At 40.2% G+C, this 23,850-nt stretch overlaps 1 protein-coding gene across 3 annotated transcripts in view; it reads left to right on the plus strand.

The window, feature by feature from the left end:
• Positions 1–238: 238 nt before the first annotated feature.
• TMEM255B (transmembrane protein 255B) overlaps positions 239–23,850 on the plus strand; it is a 106,321-nt gene continuing 82,709 nt past the window's right edge. For all 3 annotated transcript variants that reach the window (XR_006278793.1, XM_038371897.2, XM_038371892.2), the window contains exons 1-3: positions 239–497; positions 9,253–9,395; positions 13,471–13,533. Coding sequence is in view for 2 of the 3 variants with exons in the window: in XM_038371897.2 (XP_038227825.1) it covers positions 428–497; positions 9,253–9,395; positions 13,471–13,533 (276 nt within the window). In the remaining variant the exon portion in view is untranslated. The remainder of the gene's footprint in view (positions 498–9,252; positions 9,396–13,470; positions 13,534–23,850) is intronic.

The raw sequence follows: 23,850 nt of genomic DNA on the forward strand, positions 1-23,850 counted from the left end.
AATGAAGGTTCCCCAGGGAACCCGAATATCGCCATTTCCTAGCTTTGGGCTGCTTGCCTTTGTAACCCCCCCGCCCCCCCCCATAACCCTTTAACACTGTTTTGCGACGGTGGGCACAATCCCCTTCGTGCAGAGCCGCAAAGTTAAGGTCGCACCCCAGGGGCCGTTCGCGCCCATTTCTCTCAGCAGCCCCCAGCCCGGGGGGCAGAGGAGGAGCCGAGCAGCGGGCCCTGGAGGGTCCAGGAAGGCGGGGCGGCGGCGGGGAGGGAAGAGGCCGAGCGAGGGGCGGGGCGCGGTGTTACCCCCCGCCCCGCTGAGGAGGCCGAGGTCGGTGCGGCTCCCTCGGCTCCTCCGCGCCCTGCCAGTCCGGCGCTGGGGGCTCGCCGGCGGCTGGCTCGGTGCAGCCGGGCAGCAGCGAGCAAAGAGGATGCCGCCGCCGCCGCCGCCTCCGCCCGCTCCCCCGGTGCCGGCCCCGGGAGCCGTGCTGGATCCCTCAGGTAGGTCCCGGCGCTGGGCAGCGACAGCAGCCGCGGGCGGCCCCGGCCCGTGCCAGAGAGCAGAGGGCGGGCAGCTCCGGCCGCGAGGCGCCCAGCGGTGCGCTGAAGTTGCCGGGGGCTGTTCGGCTCGCCCGGAGGTGGCGGCCCGTGGCCGGAAAGCCCCCGGCAGCGCACGCGGTTTTGCTGGGGGGGGGGGGCTTCTCAGCTGTGACCGCGCTGCGCCTTCGCCGGACCCAGGTGCCGGGCTTTCTCCAGCGTGCAGAGAAGCCGTAACTTTCCTGCCCCGAGGGGACTGCAGTGCATCCAAATCGACTGGGCGGGAGCTCCCTGGGAAGCCTTCCCCCAGCTCCCTCTCCCCCAAACCCTATAGCTGTGCAAGGAGTCTCAGGCTGCTCAGGGAGTCGAGACGCATAACCGGGCTTCTCTTTTCTTTTGTCTTTTCTAACTGGGCTGGAAACCCGTTTTTTACATGTAATCTAGGTAGTTACACTTGCTCTTTTCTGAGTAGCAGCCGTGTTAGTCCGTATTCGCAAAAAGAAAAGGAGGACTTGTGGCCCCGTAGAGACTAACACATTTATTTGAGCATAAGCTGAGCTGTAGCTCACGAAAGCTTATGCTCTAATAAATTTGTTAGTCTCTAAGGGGCCACAAGTCCTCCTTTTTCTTTTTGCAAATACTTGCTCTTATGGCTGTTCATTGTTTGTTTAACCAGCCCTGGACAGAGATGCTAGGAGTCGCCTATGTAGCTGCCACACTGAAAGCAATAAACTTGTTGAGTATTATTAAGTTCTGGGTTTGACATTTCTGATGGCAACATTGTGAGGATAGCATGAAAGTACTATTTCCCCTCTGACCCATACGCAATATTGCAAATTTTTCACAGGGAAAGATCTCTTCTCTGGTAATCTCTATGGGACACAATGCTACTGATTTGCCTATTCGTTTATAAATGATTGCACTTGCAATGAAGGATATCATTTTCTGCTCAGATGAAGCCTAGTTGATCACTTTCTTAAATAGGTTTCAGAGTAGCAGCCGTGTTAGTCTGTATTCGCAAAAAGAAAAGGAGGACTTGTGGCACCTTAGAGACTAACCAATTTATTTGAGCATAAGCTTTCATGAGCTACAGCTCACAAAAGCTTATGCTCAAATTTTAGTCTCTATGAAAGCTTGTGCTCAAATAAATTGGTTAGTCTCTAAGGTGCCACAAGTACTCCTTTTCTTCTTAAATAGCCATCTAAAAACATACCACAGAGTGCCTAACAACTAAAAGAGCAAATGGAAAGAATGCAGAGATAGGTAATTCAGTTTGACATATAGAGTTTGTCTTTTACTATTTTAGTTAATACTCTTAAGGTTAAAAAAGGATATGTATATGTATTGTATATGATACAGTACAGTACTAGGGGTATTGGTGGGTTGTAATAATCCCATTGTCAGTGTTATCATTCTGCGCTCTTGTCCCTCTCATTTATCACATTAGGACATTTAAAAACATTTTCCATTTAGCTGTTGCATTATTTTCATGGAATTGCTGTAAGGATAACGTAACATAGAAATGAACTTTGTGCGTGTATGTATGCATATAGCTAATGTGGAAAAATATCCTTTTCTCTCTTTGGTGAAAATTAACAGTTGCTATGCCTGAGCAGTTTGGAGTGTCAGCAGATCAGGGTAGAGTTAGTTTTGGCTCTTTTCCACTTACAGATGGTTTATGGCTGTGATGGGACTATGCTGTATTCAGTAGTAGAAGCAATTCCACTCCAACTTTTGATTGGTGCTGTTGTAATACCCGCATGACAGTTGGTTTTATTTTTTTTACATTTTTACATTACAATTGTTATTGAGTGCCTCATTGCTAAACTAGTCTGTCTCTCTGAAAAGCTTTCTTTTCTGTTCCTAAATGTACAGTGTGTGTCCTGGAAAATATAAATGAAATGTAAAAGAGAAGTTAAATATTTGCTTATCTTGACTTTAAGGAACTTTGGGGGAATAATCTAGAAAGTATCAGTGGTAGTTCTTTTGTGTATGGCATTCAATATGGTAAATGGAGACTTTGCCTTTACCCAAACATCAGGACAGCAGTCAAAAAGGATGTATTAGACTCTTTATATTTTTATGTGGCAGTTTTGAAGAAAACGGGGAATAAATGGTAATAGCAAAAATTTGTTTAGGATATTCTCTGTGATTTAAGTATTTATTCAGTTAAACTGTCATTTTAACCATTGATTAGCTAGTCATTTAATTATTTATAGGTAAAACAATTGTTGCCAAAGCAATGAAGTCCTAGTGATACTGCACAAGATCACTTACTATAGCTAAACTATTTATAGTATTAAGGTAGTTTTTTCTTAAGGTCTACTCAAAAACTCTGCAACATTTTTAAATGACTAGACTATACAATATACTCATGGGTTCTACAACACAACTACATAATGGAGACAAGAGTCAGCACTGATAAAAGCTGCTAGCTTGTGCCTGGAAACAAATGCAGTTGCATATGGTTTAGTCTTAGCACGCTGACAAGTCAAGCATTTAATCAGAAAAGAGGAAGTAATCACCAAAAGCAAGGCTGATATCTTTTTTTTTTAAACATCTCAGCCCGTAACATTTAGTTTTAGGAGGCAATGTAGGATTAGTTCCATGTCATTAGTATAGCACATTTTTTAAAAATACACAATGAAAAATATAGCCAAGGAAGATATGGCATTGAAGGGAAGACTGGAGTAATGAAACACTATTAATTTAGCCCCAAAGACATACAAATCTCATTCCTTAAATATTAGCTTCATAGCTACAAAATATTAGATGCAAAGCCTGTATTAGCCATTTGATATTATATGTTATGTGGCACAGGGTTATCTTGTATTGCATGATTCTTTGTAACAGCATGTAATGTAAAACACTGAAAATGTAACCTTTTCCCCTTGCAAATCTTTCTTCTATAGATCAAGGATGTTAACATACATTGCGTTCAATATTAATTAGAGACAGGTCTCTTCACATCTACATCTCCTTGACTAGAGCAAGGCGACAAAATGGTGTGGTGTTGATCTCCCAGTAAGTGTGATTTGTCCTCTGCATTTCCTCCGTTGCCAAATTAATTTCCTCTTATTTTTCCCATAGACTTCCAAAGGGCCTGCTTGCAGGAGACTGTTCATTGGTTTTAACAGGAGTATGTGCATTAGCAAAGCAAGGTGGATTTAGACCTTTTGGACTTGGACTGTAGATTATAGATGGCTTTTCTAGCTCTGACAAATCATGCATCACAGATCTTTCTTTCCCCACACCTTCCATCACAGACCCACTGTATCCTAAAGTTATACCTCCCCCTTCGCAAGCCTCGCGTTTCCCTTTTCCAAACCCATGTTTCCACCTCTAGGGTTGCATCATTTCACTCTGGCAGAAACGGAACTAAGGTCTTCCCACCAAATCGTACAACTTTTGTCAATGCGGAGACACGCTTCCCCAAATATACTTATACTGGAGAACCCCTTTTCCCAACAGCCAGCAGATTTTCCTCAATTCCTGATTGATTGACACGGGGTTCTCTGACTCTGTTTCCCCATCTTTAGGGTGCTGGGAAGGATTTGAATGTCACTGTGTTCCCTCTGTTGACTCTAGGAATGATGATCTGTACTACTTATCCAACCCAACTGCTGTATGTGTATGTAAGCTCTACGTGCCTTTCTCTTCCTGTCTCTGACCTGCTCAGAAGAGGAGATTCTGTTTTCTCTCTGTGTGTCCTGATCCCTTTCTTTCTCCTTTGGTGGAGGTGGGATTAGTGTGGTTTAGGTCCTCAAATAGATACTTATTCTGATAAAGGTTTGTTAGGCAGAGCGGAGAGTACTATTGGGTTACTGCTTTTCTTGGGCAATTTAAGACCATACCTGGTGGAGTACAGATCAGTGATGTGAAGGTTAGCATTTTCTATGTATCTAATCTATCTCTTGGATTTTTTTTATAGTATCACTGTCGTATCTATCACACTGCCAGCCAAGATTGTTGAGGAACATTACCATCACAATGTAATGCTGGTGGTAATTTGTGACAGTCCTCATGTGATTCTTGATTAGAGCAGGGGCTCTAGTAAAGATGACTCTACTGAGAAGACTTTCCTTTCATTTGCTTGATTCTTGGAAGGGTGAGATACTAATAGAAAATTGGGGCATTCCAGTGAGGGACAATTTAATATTTTACAATTCCATCTTGAGTCACTATGCATCAGTTAACAGGGACTGACTAATTGCTACTGAGAGTGACTTCAGCAATAACAGGTTGGACAGTTAATGGGTTTGAACAATCTCCTGTCCTTGCAGGAGCAGCTGCACTGAAGAAGAATTTGCCCTTAGAAAGGCTTGGCAGCAGTACTATCTCATTCGTTACCTAGTTGTTCCAAGGGCCACTTTAATTCATGGCTGACACTCTGTAACAGCCCTTGCCAATGAAGACTGATTGAGGTGTATGCTGAATCAGACCCTAACAATCTTCTCCCTCAGTACCATAGGAATACTTCTGACTGAGCAATTTTGAATTGTTTTTGGCTGCAGGTAACTGTAGCTGAACTCTTCCTGCCCCACAATGGTTAGCTATATTAAAAGAAAATCCCAAACATTTTGCATCTGCTATCTAAAAGGCAAACAAAAGCTATGGACTTTTTTTTGAAAATGGCAGCACTGCTGCAGTCAATAAAATAGTAGCAGAAGGGAAATAATAAAGCTTTGTTCTTGTAGCACTATTCATTTGAAGATTTCAAACTGCTTTACAAAGAAGCCGAATAAACATTTATCAGGCGAAGTACCTAGTTGAGGCTCTAAACCACACAAATAGTTTAACATTATCTGTGTATGTAGTTCAGGATGATAAGCATTACGTACATTAAAAATATTAATATTTTGTTAAGACAATATTAAATGATCGCAGTAAACACCAGAGTTGCCAATGTATGTTACAGCCCAGGCCATTGGAGCATTGGAAATGCTGAGTCTCACAGGTGAATTGGATAGTGTTCTTTTCCCTACAATGTTTATCAAGGCACTTGGTATTGTTGAGATTGTAAAAAGTCTTCATGTTTTTTGTTTTTTAAGGCAAGGCCATATGTGCTGCCTTAAACTTATGCATGCATGTCTCACTGATGTAAAATTATACAGAAATTTTTCAAAACTGTCTGTAGTATAAGTTTTTATAAGTAATTTTTCATTACTGGGAATTTTACAAACATGCACAGAATTTTGAGGAAGTATATAAATTGTTTGGTAGATTACATACTAAGGTTCATTTTGAACATAAAATCTATATACATCTATATTAGTTCTTTTTGGAAACTACTGATTCTGAGGAGACCAAACGATTGAGACTTCATTTTATTTTCTGGTGTGTTTTTGCTGGCTTTGAAGTGTCATTGGAATGAAGATTCAAAATTCAGAACACTAGTCTGACCCTCAAGAATGCTGGTCACATTGGAGTTGTGCTCCAGTTCTCTTTTTCTTCTTTGAAATGAAATGTTGTTCTTGAATAGTAGCATTCATTGAAAATACTTTGTTGGAGATGTGCCTATAAAGGTAGCAGACTTTTAAGATAAGAGAGCTTTTTCAGGGTAATAAGAAAAGGAGTACTTGTGGCACCTTAAGGACTAACAAATTTATTTGAGCCTAAGCTTTCGTGAGCTACAGTTCACTTCATCGGATGCATGCAGTGGAAAATACAGTGGGGAGATTTTATATACACAGAGAACATGAAACAATGGGTGTTACCTGATCACTCTCATTACAGTGTGTATGGTAAGGTGAGCTATTACCAGCAGGAGAGAAAAAATGTGACTATCCTAATTTTGTCCTTTGAATCACAGTATTTCTTATGTAGTTTGTGTACATTACATATTCACATCTACAGGTGTTAGTAACTTTGTCAAGTTCTTTCACATTTTATAAGGAATTAATTTAAATATTTATGTATCTCCCTCTTTAGTTCCTTTCACCTTCTCTTCCTTATCTGGGCAGTTTGTTTGAGGATTGGCATGTGTATGTCTCTGGGGTGGGGGGTTATTAGTGGGAGCTTTCTTTTCTCTCTTGGTTTGTTCTTTGTTTTTATGTGATGTGTTAGCTTGAGGCAGGGGAATAAAAGTTCCCACTCCAAGTATTTGGGCCAGATTCAGTTCTGCACCAATATACACTCAGCACTGGAGAGAGGTTGGAAGGGAGTTGGGGGGAGGCTTAAGGAGGGGAATGGTAACATGCCAGATGAGAATTGCTGTAGGAGTTCTGCTCTCTCCTTGGCCCTGTCATGCCCTCTTCCACCATAACATGCATCCTATTCTGGGGATAAGGGGGGGACTGGCATAGAGCCTGGCTCTCTTTAAAATAGTTAGAATTCTCCTCCACTGGGGAATTCTCATCTGGCCAACTGTGGCCAGATTATGTCCCCTTAGCGCTGCTGAGGTGGTGGAAAGAGGGCAGAAGTGGGGCTGACAACCCTTTTCTGTTTATCATTTTGTGAGATGACTGTGTGTGTGTGGAAGGTTATGGTGAGCAAAGGTACTGAGATTACTGAAGACTCTCGGTGAAATATCAGAAAATCCCTTTGGCTTCCATTGAAAAATACTTGAGCAGCATAGATGGAATGACTAATTTAGAAACCTCTTGCAAGCGGGCTTGGCTGGTTAATGCCTGTTGTGACTAAGGCTGACACTGGATGATGATTCTGAAGTGCCATCATGCAAATTTGACATGTGGTTGGATGAAGATGCCTGGCTGTTTCTACACAGATATTCAGTGATCATTAGCCTCAAGCAGAATAAAGATGTGGGCCAATAGCTGTGATATTTTCATGCTCCTTGTAATGAAGGAGTTAACCATGGAGATGAGTTTGTTCAAGCATATGGCTGATTCCTATACCCCTGGGGCTGTACCAAGTTTTGTGGTTACACATTGGGCCTCATAGATGAGTATGGTAAACTGGTGCTGGCAATGCAGTTGAGGTCCTCCTGGATTAGAATCCTTGGGAATTTTCAATGTACATTTGGACATCAGATTGAATAGTCTGGTCTGTGTGCTCCTTGAAGCAATGGATTGTCTTGATTTTTTTTTCCCCTTCAGAGACTTGAGGAGTGCTCTAACAGGATCAGCCATATGCTTAAATTGGGTCTACAACTCTCTATTTATTTGGTGTTTTTCTTAAAGTCCCAGATCCCGGAGTCATGGGATTATGTGAGAATCTCAGCATTCATTTTTAAAAAAAAGATTCTAGTCTTTATATTTTCAGAGAAAAAAATTGAAAATGTGAAATCTAAGAGCTAAAAAACAAAAAGGCAGATAACCGTGTTCTCCAAAAAATATTTTTAAAAATAGTTTTTTGAGTTTGGGTGGCAACCTGGTTCATGGTTTTTGAATGCTTGAGGTCGGCCATTCTGGGTCAGCTTTAGTGTCTTGGATTTGTAGATCAGCCTATTGAAAGATCTGACCATACTCTCATGTATTTCAGTGCATGGGTTATTCCAAGCTTATCTCATTCCTTACCACCAATGGACAACCATAGATTAAATGTTATTGCCAAAAACTGAACCAGCTGGGGCACAGATTAGGGAGGAGATGGCTGGAGTCACCTGGATTAATTTCTAATTGTCTGTTGTTTCCCTCAGTAAAGCAGAGCACACTTCAAACCAAAGAGAATATTTGACGTGTTTACAGATTCTGTTTGAGGAATGTCAACAAACATATCTCAGTTTTTATATATGTGTTCATAAAAATTCATTGATGAATTGGTTTGCAAACTTAATCTGTTCTGTGGTGTGGGATTTGAAATTCAAAAACTGAGCTGTGTTCCTCGGTTTTATTTGGTCACATTGTATTGCTTCTGTTCCCTGATAGGCTCCTTGTTTGCTATTTCTCCCTCTGGTTCCTTTTTTTCACATTTTCCCACAGTGGACTCCTTCTCTTTTGCTCATTTTGAATGTTGAGGGTGTATTTTTAGATGGCTATAGTGATTTATTGTATTTTTTTTAAATATGTTTTTACAGAATTTTGGTGAGCTATGGGCAGGAGCTCTAATAATTTTAGAAATCTAGAGTTGCAACTCAGATACACTTCTGCCTCAGAGTTAAAACAACAACAACAAAAAAGGTTAAATGCCTTAGAGCAGGCTGACTACAGTAGGATTATCTGCAATCTTTTACTCCTGTGTACTCGAGTCCAAATTGAAATGAGATTAAATAAATTCCACAGAGCAGTGCCTGTTAAATAAAATAGTATATGTATAATCTATCACAAATTCATTAGCTGCTGTACTTCTTTACTTCAGAAGATACCAACTGGTTTCCTTACCTGATGATAAATATAAAGAGAAAAAATATTTCATGATAACACAGCAGAGCTTCTGCTAATCTTCTTTAAAATTTACATATTTATGTGTTGTCCATATAGAGCCAAATAGGAATTTTGCCTAGGTAAGGATGGTTTGAGGTCTGCAGAATTGGCCTACAGATGTGAACAACAACTTCATTACAAGATTTACCACAGATAACTGAAAATATTGTCACTTCATCTTAGTACAACCTCATCTTGTATGTGTGCACAATGTGTTAAAGTTTACTAAGCTCCAGCTAATCTTTATATAATTTAAGATTCTCTCTCTGCTGCAAAATATTATCCCTTGTTGGGGGAAAGGGTTAAAAATGAAATAGTTGGAATGAGCTTTTATTTCATACTTGTACTGCCAAGATTGCAATGAAAAGCTATTTTATATTTGTTTCCCCCAACAGGACAGTTTGCAAAACGAAAGAAGACTTCGCTTTGGTTCACAGTTTCTCTGCTGGTAGTGTCTGTGTTCGTACTGACCATAGGACTTGCAGCTACCACAAGAACAGAAAATGTTACCGTTGGAGGCTATTACCCAGGAATCATTGTGCGTAGAGAAATGTATTTTAGATTATCCATTATTACCGATACTCTGTTATGGCATAATCACAAGCAACCACAATTGATGAGGGAAATTTCAAATCCTGTTGTATTACTGGTGAGGGAAAACTTAAGGTGCATAATGTTTAGATCTAGTTCTGTTATGTTTGTGATTCAGATGTACGCCCTAATCCTGCAATTTGTGCATGAGAGCTGACCACTGTGCCTCTGTGGAACTTCATTGAATTTAATAGCTTTCTGCACAGGCACATGAACTCAATTTCAAGAATGGGCCATAATTTTCTACTGTATGTTAGTAATGACTTTCAAACCACTTAATTCATTATCACAACCTTGATTCTTAACTGGACTTTTAAATCGTCATTTAGTAAAAGAGTGACTATAAGTACCACTAAATACTCTGCTTTTAACAACTTCAAAAGGTAGTTTAGCGTTGACTTTAATTTCATTGACTTCGATAGGATGGATCATTCACTTGCTTAAAGTTAAGCACACGCTTAAGTACACTGCTGAATTGGGACCAGAATGTCTTTGTGTACTATTTGCTCTTGTTCATAATATAATCATACATTTTAAGAAGAGGGATGAGTATCTGTTAAAACTATGCATAAATTTTATATTGCCAGTCATTATCTGTAAATTACAATTGTTCTTTCTAACTAAGTTCTCTAATATGTTAAAGTCATGCTGAGAATTTATTTTTTGGAAGGATTAATTTTAGGGTAGTAATCTATAATAAGTAGTGTTTAAAAATGGAATTAAAATTAGTTCCAGGAATAAAATTTTAAAAGAATGCATTGTCCTTGGATCAGATTAAAATATTTAGACTAATACAATGGCATAGTCTTTAAATAGTTGTAATAGAAATTAAAACATTTAAAAGAATAAACTTTCTTCTGTCATTCCCTTAGAGGAAATTTAATGGGTAATAACAAAGTTCATGTGCACAAAGCAGTTAATTATAGCAATTAGTTTATTTTAGGGAGAAAATGTCTGTGTACTAAACAACAAATTCATTGCTCTAGAGCATTTTTAAAAAATTAAGTGTTAGGTTTTTATTGAATAGGCTGGTAGAATAGCTAGAAATGTTCAGAATGATTTGCAAATGAAAACCTTTTAATGATTTTTCCTTCTATTTCGTTTTAAGGCTGTTAGAGCGATGACATTTTGTAAAAGCATGGTTATATTTTGCACATTTGTGGTCGATCATTGTAGTAACCGAGAGAGCAAAAATAACGAGGAGTCCTTGTGGCACCTTGGAGACTAACATTCATTTGGGCATAAGCGTTCGTAATACATCAATGTCACCCTGTATTGATACAATTACAGCTTCTGATATTGTGAGCTTCAACTCCCATTGACTTTTGTGAGAGCTGAAGAAGCTGAGCACCTTGCAGGAAGCATTATCTAAGAGGAGTATTAACGTACCTATTCTGGATCCATTTTTCTTTCACTAGTAACATTTCATTCACAAAGTCTGACTGACTGTCCTTTTCCTGCTGTGTGAATGCAGCATACAATACATAGATTTATGGTGCATTAGCTTAGGAAGTATCTGAGCAGCTGAAAATACACGCATTTGTAAGGTAAGATTATGGTTTTTCATTCTTGATGTGATAAACTAAATGTTTGTTTTTATGGAGCAATGAAAAAATAAGACTGCTTGTGAAGAGAGATTTAAATTGGAATTTAAAAAAAGGGTGGTGGTGGCTTGCTCCCATGTAATTCAGTAACAATGCTCTTACTTCAGTGGGACAGGATAGGGCACCAAAGGTGCATTAGGCTTAGCTCAAGTGACTTTGGTCTTTTAAAAAAATATTATGCAAAATTACTTAAGCCCCAAGTTCTCTTCACACTACCAAAACTACTTCTAACATGCATAAAATTACTTGTGTGCATAAATATTTGTAGGACTAGGGATTTAGTAATTTATTCCATTATTGAAAAAAAGCCCTTTATCTACATCTTTAGTTTATATTAATTATCAATTTTAGTGGCCCTGATCCTGCAGATGACTGCATGTAGGAAGACCTCTGTGCCCACACAGAGTTCCATTGAAGTTTATAGAGCTCTGCATGGACTCCGGGTGACACCTGTGTCAAGCAGCTTGTAGGATCAGATCCAGAGCTTGTTCAAAAAACAAACAACCCCATCAGCCAAACAACCAACCAAAGGAACCCCTGACAGCATCCCCTCTTGCCTTCTGTAAATGCTGTGTGGGGTGGTGGTGTTTATTATTTTGTTTGTTACAGTAGCACCTAGAGACCCACTGAGATGGGAGCCGCATTGTGCCTGGCACTGGGGAGACAGAGACGGCCCTTGCCCCAGAGAGCTTACTATCTGACTAGACAAGGCAGATGCGGGATTTGACATACAAACAGCGGGAACATTGTGATGGCTTACAAACTCCCCAATGTCTGTGCCGCGATTTTTTTTTTTTTGGTGGCATTTATTTATTCGTTTGTTTATCCATCCTGTTTTGTCCCATGATGGGGTTGGGGCTGTTAAAAAGGGATAAAATGAACCGAAAGGCAGGGAGACACTGAAGTGGGGGAGTAAAAAAAGAAGGCATGGAGGAAAGGTGGGATGCGGATGAGGTAAAGTGACCATGCTGAAGTAAGCAGCCAACCAGCAGAAGGGAAAGGATGCCCAGAGTAAAATCTGGGAAAAGAGTTTGATGACATCATTAGCCTCTAGAGGTTCCTGTTGCAGCTGCTTCAGTGTTTGTTGCAGTCTAGTCTCTGGTTGGCTCCTCCCAGGAAATTCTCTTTTTTCCCAGTTTCACATGGGCCCTGGTATAGGTCTGGTTCAAGATGGGGTCTGGTTGGAAGGGGTAACCCTGGCTGAGTCTTATTTTCCCGTCCTCCCTCCCCTCATGGTTCAGTTGTACTGCTGCAGCTGCCTCTGTGTTTGCTTCCAGCTGGTTCCTCCCAGGAGTGGGGGCTGTCCCATGCAATTCTTGCTTTGAGGGTATTTCTCCACTGTAGCTGGGAGATGTGATTCCCAGCACAAGTAGAAAGACTTATGCTAGCTCAGCTCGAGCTAGTGCCTAAAAAGGGCAATGTGGATGTTTTGACTGACAGAGACTCAGGGTAACAAGTGCCACAATGCCCATGCTGCTATTTTTAGGTCGCTAGCTCAACCTGAGCTAGTGCCCGTTTGTCCCCCAGTGCTTGGAATCACATCTACCCGCTGCAGTGTAGACATATCCTGTGAAGAAGGGGTAACTCCAGCTGAACTTCATTCTCCCTCTCATCCTGCTAGTGGTGCAGCTACTGCGGGTGTGGCTGTTTGCTGTGGGATGTACAGTATGAGAGAAACTGTACTCTTTAGCCATTTAAAAATCTTTTCCTTAGGACCTGCAATATTTTGCAATTTTTTTTAAAAAGGTAAACATTAGGATTTTGGGGACTTGCATTAAAATAAAACATCTATTTTCTGAAGAAGTTGCAGTTGTCTCTTGCAGTTTCATAATGTCATTTCAAAGAAGGTGTCCTGAATATGTATACTTTTATAATACAACCATGGGTAGAACAAATGTGAAATATCATATTTTTCTGTATAATTTATTGTTGCTTTAAAATAGACATAAAATTACTTACAGTAATATCAGTACCTATGTTATTGAAATTGATGACTATTGTTTGTATTTTCTTGGCCCAAACTCCACATTGACACCAATGGAAAGATTTGCCTTGAATAAAGAAGGCAAAGTTGGCCACCCTGGAACTGCTAAAATATAAGAAAATTCCCATTCTGATTGTTCCCTGTTGCATCACATGATTTCTGGCCAGTAATAATTTTATATTAAATATTTTGCTCTCTCACAAATTGTTTTAGTTGGTTTATCTGCCCAACATCTCACCTTAAATATTGTAGCAGCCGTGTTAGTCTGTATTCGCAAAAAGAAAAGGAGTACTTGTGGCACCTTAGAGACTAACAAATTTATTAGAGCATAAGCTTTCGTGAGCTACAGCTCACTTCATCGGATGCATTACATTCTTGTATGTTGCCAGATAAGCTGACCTGGTGTGTTTCTGTTGGTTTGTTCTTTGCCTTAGCTTGGCTTTGGATCTTTCCTAGGGATTATTGGAATCAACCTGGTAGAGAACAGAAGGCAAATGGTAAGCAACAACACTTTTTTTTTCTTTTCCTTTTAATATTAAAATGTGTTAAAGGCTTAATTGAAGAAAAAGAACGGATTTACTATTTGTACTTGCCATGACTGACTCCTGCAGTTCTTAGTCCCAGGGTCAATTGATTTAAATCACTGCTTTTAATCATGATTTTAAATCTGCGAGCAGGACACCTTGATTTTTATCATGTTTTGCATTTGTACTTTAGTTCTTTTCCTAAAGAAAACTGACAACCATTAAAACATGTTGATTTGCAATTAAATATAGTCAGAATCAAAGTTTCCCCCAAGCCAATGGTTCACCGGGCTGACATTAAGGCATGTCATTTTCATAGTCAGTGGTACACAAGGGAGTGATGCAGCCAGCATCATATCTGACTACCCTAACCCAATGGATCTGGTACCCATTTTGCAGCTGGGTGAACTGGAAGGGGCCTTCTTTTTGCTGATCAGGAGGATATGCTATATCTATATACGTCAATTTAAGCAATTGTATTGCTTGACTTAAATTTATTCAGATCTTTAGTTTTTACATATTTTACATTAATTGTTAGAAAATGGTGAATGATGCATTTCTTATTTATTAGATTAATTTTTTACTTGTGGTTTGTGTCAAGCTCTATTTGGATGGAAATTCAAATTCAATTAAAATGCACAAATGGAATTTTAATTTTTTAAATTAAATAAACCTATCTTAAATCTTGGGTCGAGTGCTGTAGCTATCTTTAGAAATTTCACATTGGTATCTTCTTTGCATTTTGTCAAATCTGTTGTGAAGGTGTTCTTAAAATGAACATGTGCTGGGTCCTCATTCGAGACTGCTATAACATGAAATATATGGCAGAATGCAGATAAAACAGAGCAGGAGACCTACAGTTTCCCCCAAAGGAGTTCAGTCACAAATTTAATTAATGCCTTATTTTTTTAATGAGTGTCATCAGCTTGGAAGCATGTCTTCTGGAATGGTGACCGAAGCACGAAGGGGTATGCGAATGTTTAGCATATCTGGCACATAAATACCTTGCAATGTGGGCTACAAAAGTGCCATGCAAATGCCTGTTCGCTTCTTATTTACAATGTTACCAGAAAGCGAGGGCAGCATTATCTCTCATAAATGTAAATAAACTTGTTTCTCTTAGCGATTGGCTGAACAAGAAGTAGGACTGAGTGGACTTGTAGACTCTAAAGTTTTACATTGTTTTGTTTTTTGAGTGCACTTATGTAATAAAAAAATTGGCCTTTGTAAATTGCACTTTCACAATAAAGAGATTGCACTACAGTACTTGTATGAGATTATTTGAAAAATACTGTTTATAATTTTTACAGTGTAAATATTTGTAATCAACAATAATAAAGTGAGCACTGTGCACTTTGTATTCTGTGTTGTAATTGAAATCAATATATTTGAAGTGTTTTGAGTTACTCACATGAGTTAACTGTGATTAATCACAGTTTAATAGCCCTAATTTTTATCTACCCTCCTTTAGTCCTTTCTCAGAAAAATTTCTTATTGACTTTAAAGGAAGTTTTGCCTGAGTAAACACTATCCCCTAAATGTAGTTGTTCAATTCTTTTTCTGTCAAGATTTTTGGAACTATAGAATGCATTGTAGCCTAGTCTCCACTGAGCATGGAAGTCATGTTAGCAATGCCTTCTGCAAAACTGTGTAGTATCAAAAAAACAAAACAACAACCTATAGCTCTTATTAGCAAGGTGATAGCAGAGTTTCTCTGGCTAGATTAGACATGGCCTGACCATTACGTTTATGTAGGCATTTGCTAAATTAGGTTTGTAAGACCCCTACATAAATGAGTTCTTTTACTTGTGTGCATAGTTATTTAGGTAATTGAGATGATTTGGGTGAATAAAGTTTTGCAGGAATGGGTCTGTAGATAATGTAATACAGTTTCCTTGGTGCAAAAATTGGTTGTGTGGTGGATGAATATCATCTTTGTCCTGTATGCATTTTACACTAGAAAAATCATAATTAAACTTCACGAAATACTATGACTTCAATGGACCTACACAGCTGAGGAACTGACCAATTACTTTTGTTCTTTGCTATGTATTTTAGCGCAGGTTATTTTTCTTTTTCCAGTTTCCTGTTTTCTTTGTCCATAGCAAAAGCAATTCAGTTTTTATTTATAAACAAACAGGAAAATAATTTCAGGACATTTTTCCATTGCATGGTAGTTTTCATAACACATTTTCAAGTATTCCCTTAACTTTGAACTTTTGTTTTGCATTTTTAACAACTGTTGCCCTGATTTCTATATTGGAGTTCAGAGCTGCTAACAGGGCTAGTTCTCATCTAAAGGCAAAAGAATGCTTGCCAGATGAGAATAGGATTTTGTTTTCCAGTGTCATCAGGATAGTTTACTGGTTGTCGTCACTCTTCACAGTAGTGTTACCTCTCAATTTTTCTTTAATTCACCTCTGTTTTCCATCTTTTTTTTTTTATGCACAACAGGCAGTCAAAAAGCTGTTTTTTTTTTTTAAAAAAAGTTGAATGATACAGTGCTTGAAATTCAGACTGCGTGGTATGTTTGTAACATTCATGCAATAAGGACTGTGGGAAATGCATGTCATAATTGCTTAGTTTCAGTGTCCGTTTGCGTATCCCAACATGAAATAGTAAAAAAGCAGGCTTTTGGTGTGAAATATGCAGTGGTGGAATAGAAGGAAAAAATCTGACAGATGAAGAACTAGGTAAGAAAATAATTACAAGTCCAGTTAAACTTGTCATCCATCAGTAGATCCCATAATGTGCAAAACCATTAAACATTATCAAAGGTAAGGATGAGTCAGTCGCTTGTTTTTAAATATTACAGAAACAGCTTCTAAAACAAGAGGGATTATGTCATAGGTTGTCAGATCCAGGGCTCTAATTATTCTCTTGAGTTTAATTTAGTATGTTCTGTTGAAAGGCTTGGGAGTAGCTGAAATGGGTTTTCAGCCATCATTAACAAAGCAAGTACAAAAGACCAGTTAAGTATGGAAATTTTACAGATGTATCATATTACTATAATGTAAAAATGCTTTATGAATTCAGTCCAGTAGGGAAGGCAAATGATGTATCAGTGGCTCTAAGTTTAATTGAACTTGGTTTGAAATAGACCTTCAGTGTAATTTGAGACTAACCCAATGCAGAACTGATAATGATATAGCCCTATCTAATGACTTGATTCGATTTTTGTTGTTTCAGATAATCTTAACATGAAAAATCATGATTCAGCCACAGCAGAGATACATATTTTATTAACTTACTTTTCTTGGTAAACCTATTTTTTTCCCTACAAGTTGCATTTATTTTCAGTCTACAGCTACAAGTTCAAATTTGTTCATTGCTGTTAATGATAACTTCCTTATGATTGATATTTATAATGTTACTCCTGGGGGAATTTTGTGCTAAAAATTAAAAATTCTGCATCAAAAAATTTAAAAATGCTTTGCACAATATTTTAAAATTCTGCAACATTTGAATATTTTATTTGTCAAAATAACACTATATAATCATGACATTTCAATTATTTTGATGATTTATTTCAAAATTCCTGTCAGCAAGTATGTCTGTAACAATACAGACACACAAAAAATTACCCCAGGAGTAGAAAGTTAAAGAAACCCGTATGACAACACAGTTCCTGTTTCTCTGTCCCCTCCCCTCCAGCACCAGCTGTGGGATCAACCCCCCAGAGCCCAGGGATCCAGAGGCAGAAACAGCCTCATGCTTGATCCTGGGCTTGTGTGGAATTTTCTGAATGCTGCCTCCTTCAGGGTGTGCGAGGAACTGCAGCTGCTGGCAACCCTCCAGCTCTCTTCCCCAGCAGTGTCTTCTATGTGCGAGCTGGGCTCTGCCAGGTCCAGCAGCCCCCAATGGCAGCCAGCAGCTCTGCAGGCCATTTCTCGGGGTGCGGCGGTGGGAAGGAAATTCTGCGTGCACAACATTAATTTCTGCACAAATTCTGCATTGCGCAGTGGCACAGAATTCCCCCAGGAGGAGTAATGTATGTGTATGCATGCTATGGTTAGGTAGAGTTAGGTCAGAAGAAATCCAGCGCTGATTGAACACGAAAGAAGGTGAAAGTTCTGTCTGCTAGAATGGCCAACAGTTTGATTGTGCTTAACATATAACATTGATGATCACCATAGAGAGAGTAAAGTGATCAGATGCTCCACTAATTCAAACCCTTACCAGATATAGGCAAGAATTTTAAACCTGATTCTGTGAGATATTGAGTACCCTCAATTCCCATTGACTTCAATAGACTGACTTTGGTATAACCTGAATTCAGAGGGAATTGGGAGTGCTTAGTAGCTTGTAGGATCAGGCTTGTTATCTCACTGGCTATTTAACATTATTTCTCTACTGCTGTTAATCTGCTCCCCTCTCTATGTTGTGCTGAATTTCCACCAACAAAACAGAACAAAAAATTTGCTATCAACCAGTCAGGGGATGGTCTCCCACTCGAAGAGGTAATTTGGAATGCTTGGAACAGGACAGCAAGAAAATGACTGAAGCAAAAAATATGTCCATCCCCCTCAAAAAAAAAAAAAAAGGGGGGGGGGAGCATACAGCTGTTGTCACTGATAACAGAACAGAGTAAAATTGAAAAAGAAGAGAAGTAAAATTCTGTTAGTCAAAGTGGCTCCTTATTCCAGTTTGGTGCCTGAAAAATACAATCACTCTAAAATCTAGTAGATTTGATTATAGCACATGAAGTAACCTTGGTTGCTATCTTCTCGCCTTAGAGTACAGAGTATTTGTAATTAGAAAATGAGATGCTGAAATTTAAATACAGGGATCTGAGAGGCTGAGAATAAGAGAGGGTATCTATGACAGCAGAGTATGAGATTTGAATTTAGAGTCAGACTGACACACGGGTGAAAGTGGATGCATTTTTCAGCAGCACTACCATTTTATTTCAGGAAGGAAAATTGGTAGCTCCATGAAAACTCTCTCCTAGGCTTTGTCTAAAGTAGGATGTAAAAGTGTGGTGGTAGAATACATCAGTGAACACCTAACACTTTCTAAAAGTATATTGTAGACAAGGCAGCATACACTTTAACATATGCTAAACTGGTTGGGTTAATCCTAGTGTTAGCTAACATGTACTAACCACACACCTTTTAAAATCTAGCCTGGAGAAAACCGTACTGTTAACGTGGCTGAAAATAAAGTTTCTCCAGTGGTGGTGCCTACCAATGGTGGTGATGAAGGAGGGGAGAGTAGTAACTGGCAGACTTACAGGTACCTTTAATGTCATAATTCCACCAGCCAACAATAGCTAGCAGGAGGGTAACGGTGAGAGAAGAGGTTCAGCTACCCCCGAAGTCGCAAGCCTGCGGTTCAGTAGTGAGAATACAAGAGAGCATCAGCAGAGGGACTAGGAGTAGACAAGAAGTGTGAGAAAGGAAAGGACAGAGCAGCACCGCTCATTCCCAGGCTAGGATGAGCTACCAGATTGTTACTTATAATGTTTTAGTTTGTGATTATAGTAGAGAGAGCTGCCTACAGCAATTCTGAGGTTGGTGTTTATCGGTAGTTAAATCATGTTGTATGTTTCTTTAAAGAGAGACCCTGTCAGTGTTCAGAAATTGGCTTCTCACGTATGCCGGGTTTTTAAATTTCAGGTTTTCCCCAGTAAATGTTGGGGATCTGCAAAAATAATCTCAAAGATTTTTTCCATCTTCAGATTTATCAAAAGGTAGTTAGATAGGGCACCAACAGATGGCTGGTGTTTAGCTCTCTGTCCTGGGGGTTCAATTTCAAATAGAAAGTTGAAAAAAGCGACTATTACAGACTTCAGAGAAATTGAGCAACGATAGGTAACATTTATTTGTCTTTGTGTTTCGTTGTTTAGAGTCGCATGCTAGTACCAATGGTCCTGTGCAGTGCTTATGAGGTACTGTGGTGCATTTTGTGGCAATGATTCAACAGCAACTCCAGTTTGGTATTAGGTACTGCACATTTCTTTCTGAAGCTGTTGCTGTTCCAGTGCAGTTACATGTGGAAAGAGTATTCAGAGCCAAACCTCTTCCAATTTCTGACACTGATTACATTTTATAAATAGTTTACCACCATCAGAAGCTGTGTGTTTGATATGTATTGTAAAGAAGGCAGTTATTAAACTTCCCACAAGAGTTATTGAGACTAATGCCCATCAGGATCAGTGCAGTGAATTGCATTTTTGTCTGCTGTTCAGATGCAAACAGAACATCCTAGAGGAAAGGGATTTTGAATAACGGTTTAAGTTGCGGACAGACACCTTATCATATATAGGGTTACCAACTTTCTAGTTGCACAAAACTGAACACTTGAGGTCCTGCCCCCTGCTCACTACATTCCCCCTCCCTCAGAGGCTTGTTCTCACTCACTTTCACTGGGCTGGGTAGGGGGTCGAAGTGTGGGAGGGGGTGCGGGCTCCAGGGTGGGGCCAGGAATGAGGGATGCAGGAGGGGGCTCCAGGCTTGGGCAGGGAGTTGGGGTGCAGGAGAGGATGAGGGCTCCATCTGGGGGTGCAGGCTCTGGGGAAGAGGGGTTTGGGGTGCAGAAGGGGACTCCAAATCCCTCGGCCCCACCCCCCAGCCTGGAGTGCAGGTTGAGGCGGGGGGTTGGGGTGTGGGAGGGGGTGAGGGGTTCGGGGTGTGGGAGGGGGCTCTGGGCTGAGGCTGGGGATTGGGGTGCAGGGGAGGTGAGGGCTCTGGGTTGGAGGTGCAGGCTCTGGGGTGGGGCTGGGGATGAGGGGTTTGGGGTGCAAGAGGGGGCTCAGGGCTGGGGCAGGGGGATGGGACATGGGCTTACCTTGGGCGGCTCCCGGTCAGTGGTGCAGTGAGGGGGCTAAGGCAGGCTGCCTGCCTGTCCTGGCACCATGTTGTACGTGCCCCAGAAGCAACCAGCAGGTCCAAGTCCTAGGCGGGGAGGCCAGGAGGCTACATGTGCTGTTCTTGCCCACAGGCACCAGCTCCCATTGGTTGGTTCTTGGCCAATGGGAGTGTGGAGCTGATGCTCGGGGCAGGGTCAGCACGTGGAGGCCCATGGCCCCCTCGCTTAGGAGCCGGACCTACTGGCCGCTTCCGGGGCACAGCATGGTGCCAGACAGGACAGCCTGCTTTAGCGCCGCAGCAACGCCGATCGGACTTTTAACTGCCCAGTTGGCAGTGCGACTGGAGCCTCTAGGATCCCTTTTTTGACCGGCTGTTCCGATCGAAAACCAGACACCTGGTCACTCAAATCATACATTAAACTAATGAAAGCATCTTATTTGCATGAAGAGAAATTGGTTTAACTTTCTTTGTATTCCTGAGGATAGGTTTCTGCCACTCTTGCATTAATAAATGAAGAGTCTTGTTTCATATTTCAAGGGGAAAAAACAGATCACGTGAAGATAATCATTGTCATTACCGTGGTATTATTTCCACTCTTGAACTCACACTTACTATGAGGTGAACAGCACTCCTGTGTGTGTTTTGTTTTTTTGCCAATCCATACTTCATATTCTGACTCAGGAAAGAAAGAAACAATTAATGCTAATGTAAAAAATATCAATACAAATGGAACAAAATAATATGTAATTAGTAACCATTCTTGTATTGTTTTGCTCCCTTTTTAAAAATGAAAACCCAAGCAATCCATTATCATTGTTTGCTGCCACCATATATGTGAGGTAGAGATTGTAATATAAATTAATTGCATAAGCTGAAAACAAACAAGGAGGTTTATAAAGACAACCAGTTTAAGGATGCTGACGGTGTCCTAGCTCAAATATGGCTTTTTAAAATTTGTGAGATATACCCTAAAAATGATGTGATAAAGTTGTGAAGGGCATAATACCTAAGCAACTTATTCCCTGGGAGCACCTTCCTTGTTGACTTATTGGTCCCTATTAGTTCTCCTCAGTGTAGGGTTATAAGCAGATTTTTCCCCCAGAGCAGGGCAATAACCATGACAGAGCGAGCAGGGCAGCTCCCAAAGGAGCAAAGCTGGGGGGGTGGAAAAATGAGATGGCAGAGCTCGGGCCTGTGGTGATGCCAGGCAGCCTGGGGTTGCCGCTTATTCGCTGACCTGTTTTCAGTTTAGGGAAATATATTCACCCTCTGACAAAAAAAACCAAAACATTAAGGGGTGCAAATATGCTTGTTCACCTTGGGCGTAAAATGCCTAGTGGTGGTGCTGTCCCAGAGTGGCTTTAATGTCAACAGAACCAAGTAGCTATTGACCTAATGCAGCCTTTCTGCAACTGTTTGCTGATGGTTGCATCTTTCCATCTTCCATTTGTTAAGTGTCTGTTAGGTTTCCCCTTTCATATTGCTGAGGAGATGGCACATCCTTGCTGATAGCTTTGCATATTTTTGAATTTAGATTCTTGTTACTGGGTCAGCAGATGTTTGGACTGTCACGTGTTTGCAGTGCTGGAAGACATGGGGTGGAATCCTTTGCACTGGTGGCCTCTCTTGGCAGGATGAGGATGAGTCAGCTTTCTGACTTCACTTCTGTACTTGTTTGAAGCGTCATCTGAGAGTGATTCATTGATATAGGGGCCTAGAGATTTGTGTAGCAGGACACAGGAGTGTTCTGGGTCAAAGGAAGGTATAGGTGTAAGTAGAGGGGAAAAGTTAAATCTTTTGGTGAAAGCTCAATTAAGTCCTGGTACCTTTCCCACCTCCCTTTGCTACCATGCACCAGGATGATCATCTCCTTCTTAGTATGGATTGTGACAAGAAAAAGGCCAATCTGGCAGTTATCAGTGGTGGAAAGGTGCTGAGGTGGAAAGAGGGATAGCCAATAAGAAAAAAACTTTCCACGATAAAGGCCAGTGACATTTTATATTTTGTTGCTGCCATCAGTGTGAAATACTATACAGACGGTAATAAAATCAAGGAAACTGAAAGTCTGTGTTGTTGACTCTCTTTCAATCAGCTAAAATGTTGAGAGACTTTTTGGTTTTACACAGTATTCCTATATTTTAAGACTTCAGCATTTACTAGAATATTTCTGGGTTGAGATACAATATTTTAATATTTCATCTTTAAGGTGCAGATATTTCAAGTAATTGTATTGGTGTATAACATCTGAGAATATTAGTCATACTTAATGGATATTTCAGAATTTCATGATCCCCATTCTGTTCTGCTTGATAAATAATATTATTAAAAGTACATCTTATCTGAATGTTGGTAATTGGTAATGTCTCTTATTTTGGACTCAGAGTAGCTATATTCCTCTTCATAGAGAGAGAAATTATGTTTAATATTTTATGATATGTGATCTAATGGCAAGAGCATAGATCAGGATCTAGGAGAATTGCTTTCTGTTCACAGCTCTGTCATTGAGGACACACTATCACCTTGGGCAAGTCAACTAACCACTCTGTGCCTCTTCTCCGTTGTTCACAGGGGTGCTGTGAGGCTTGCTTAATTAATGTTTGTAAAGTGTTTTGAGATCCTGGAAGTTCAGGGACTCAAAGGCATAAGTAAATGCTTACACTCTCCTTTTGTCATTCATATTGTGAATCTAATCTTCTCTGTTCTCTACATATTTTCCTGTGGATCAAAGTTTAGATTGTATGTCAGACATGTGAGCCTGATCTATAAGTAAACATTTTACCAGCATACCTATGTCAGTTAGGGGAGTGATATCTTATTTTTTTTCTGTTCTGTTCTGTTCTGTTCTGTTCTGTTCTGTTCTGACATAGCTATGCCAGCAAAGGCTTTAGCACAGATAGTTTTACCAGCTCAAAAGTACTTTTGTCAATTATGGCTTATTTTGCTTGCCAAATTAGAATAAGCTATACCTTCAGAAGCATTTTTTTGCAAGTATAACTGTGTCTACACTAGGAGGATTGAACCAGTTATAGATTTACTGGGAAAAGCTTTTAAGTGTAGATAAGGCCCTAGTGATCCTTATATTCCGCTAGCATGGCCATTCTCTTGCTTCCTGTCTGCCATCTTGTGTACAGTACATAGGTCCCTAAGAGCAGATTATTCCTCTCAAAGCTGTTGTTTCAGTCTATCTGTCTGCAGATCCAGAGACTGTATTTTCCATGGGAATTTTCAGCACTCCTGAAAATTTAAATATAGCTCCAGCAGGGGTAGCAATGGTACAAGTGTAACCCTTCTGCCAGTTGAAGTGGGCAGCAAGAAGGGCCAGGTTCAATATCTAGGGGTACCTTTTCAACAATATAACATAGAACTGTGTTGACCTCCCACCCAGTAACTTGTGAAAATTACACGCTACCCTCTGGGCGCCTCTAAGAGGCAATACTTCATAAGAACATAAGAATGGCCATACTGGGTGAGACCAAAG

This window comes from Dermochelys coriacea, chromosome 1, assembly GCF_009764565.3.
Source record: "Dermochelys coriacea isolate rDerCor1 chromosome 1, rDerCor1.pri.v4, whole genome shotgun sequence".
Lineage (NCBI taxonomy): Eukaryota > Metazoa > Chordata > Testudines > Dermochelyidae > Dermochelys > Dermochelys coriacea.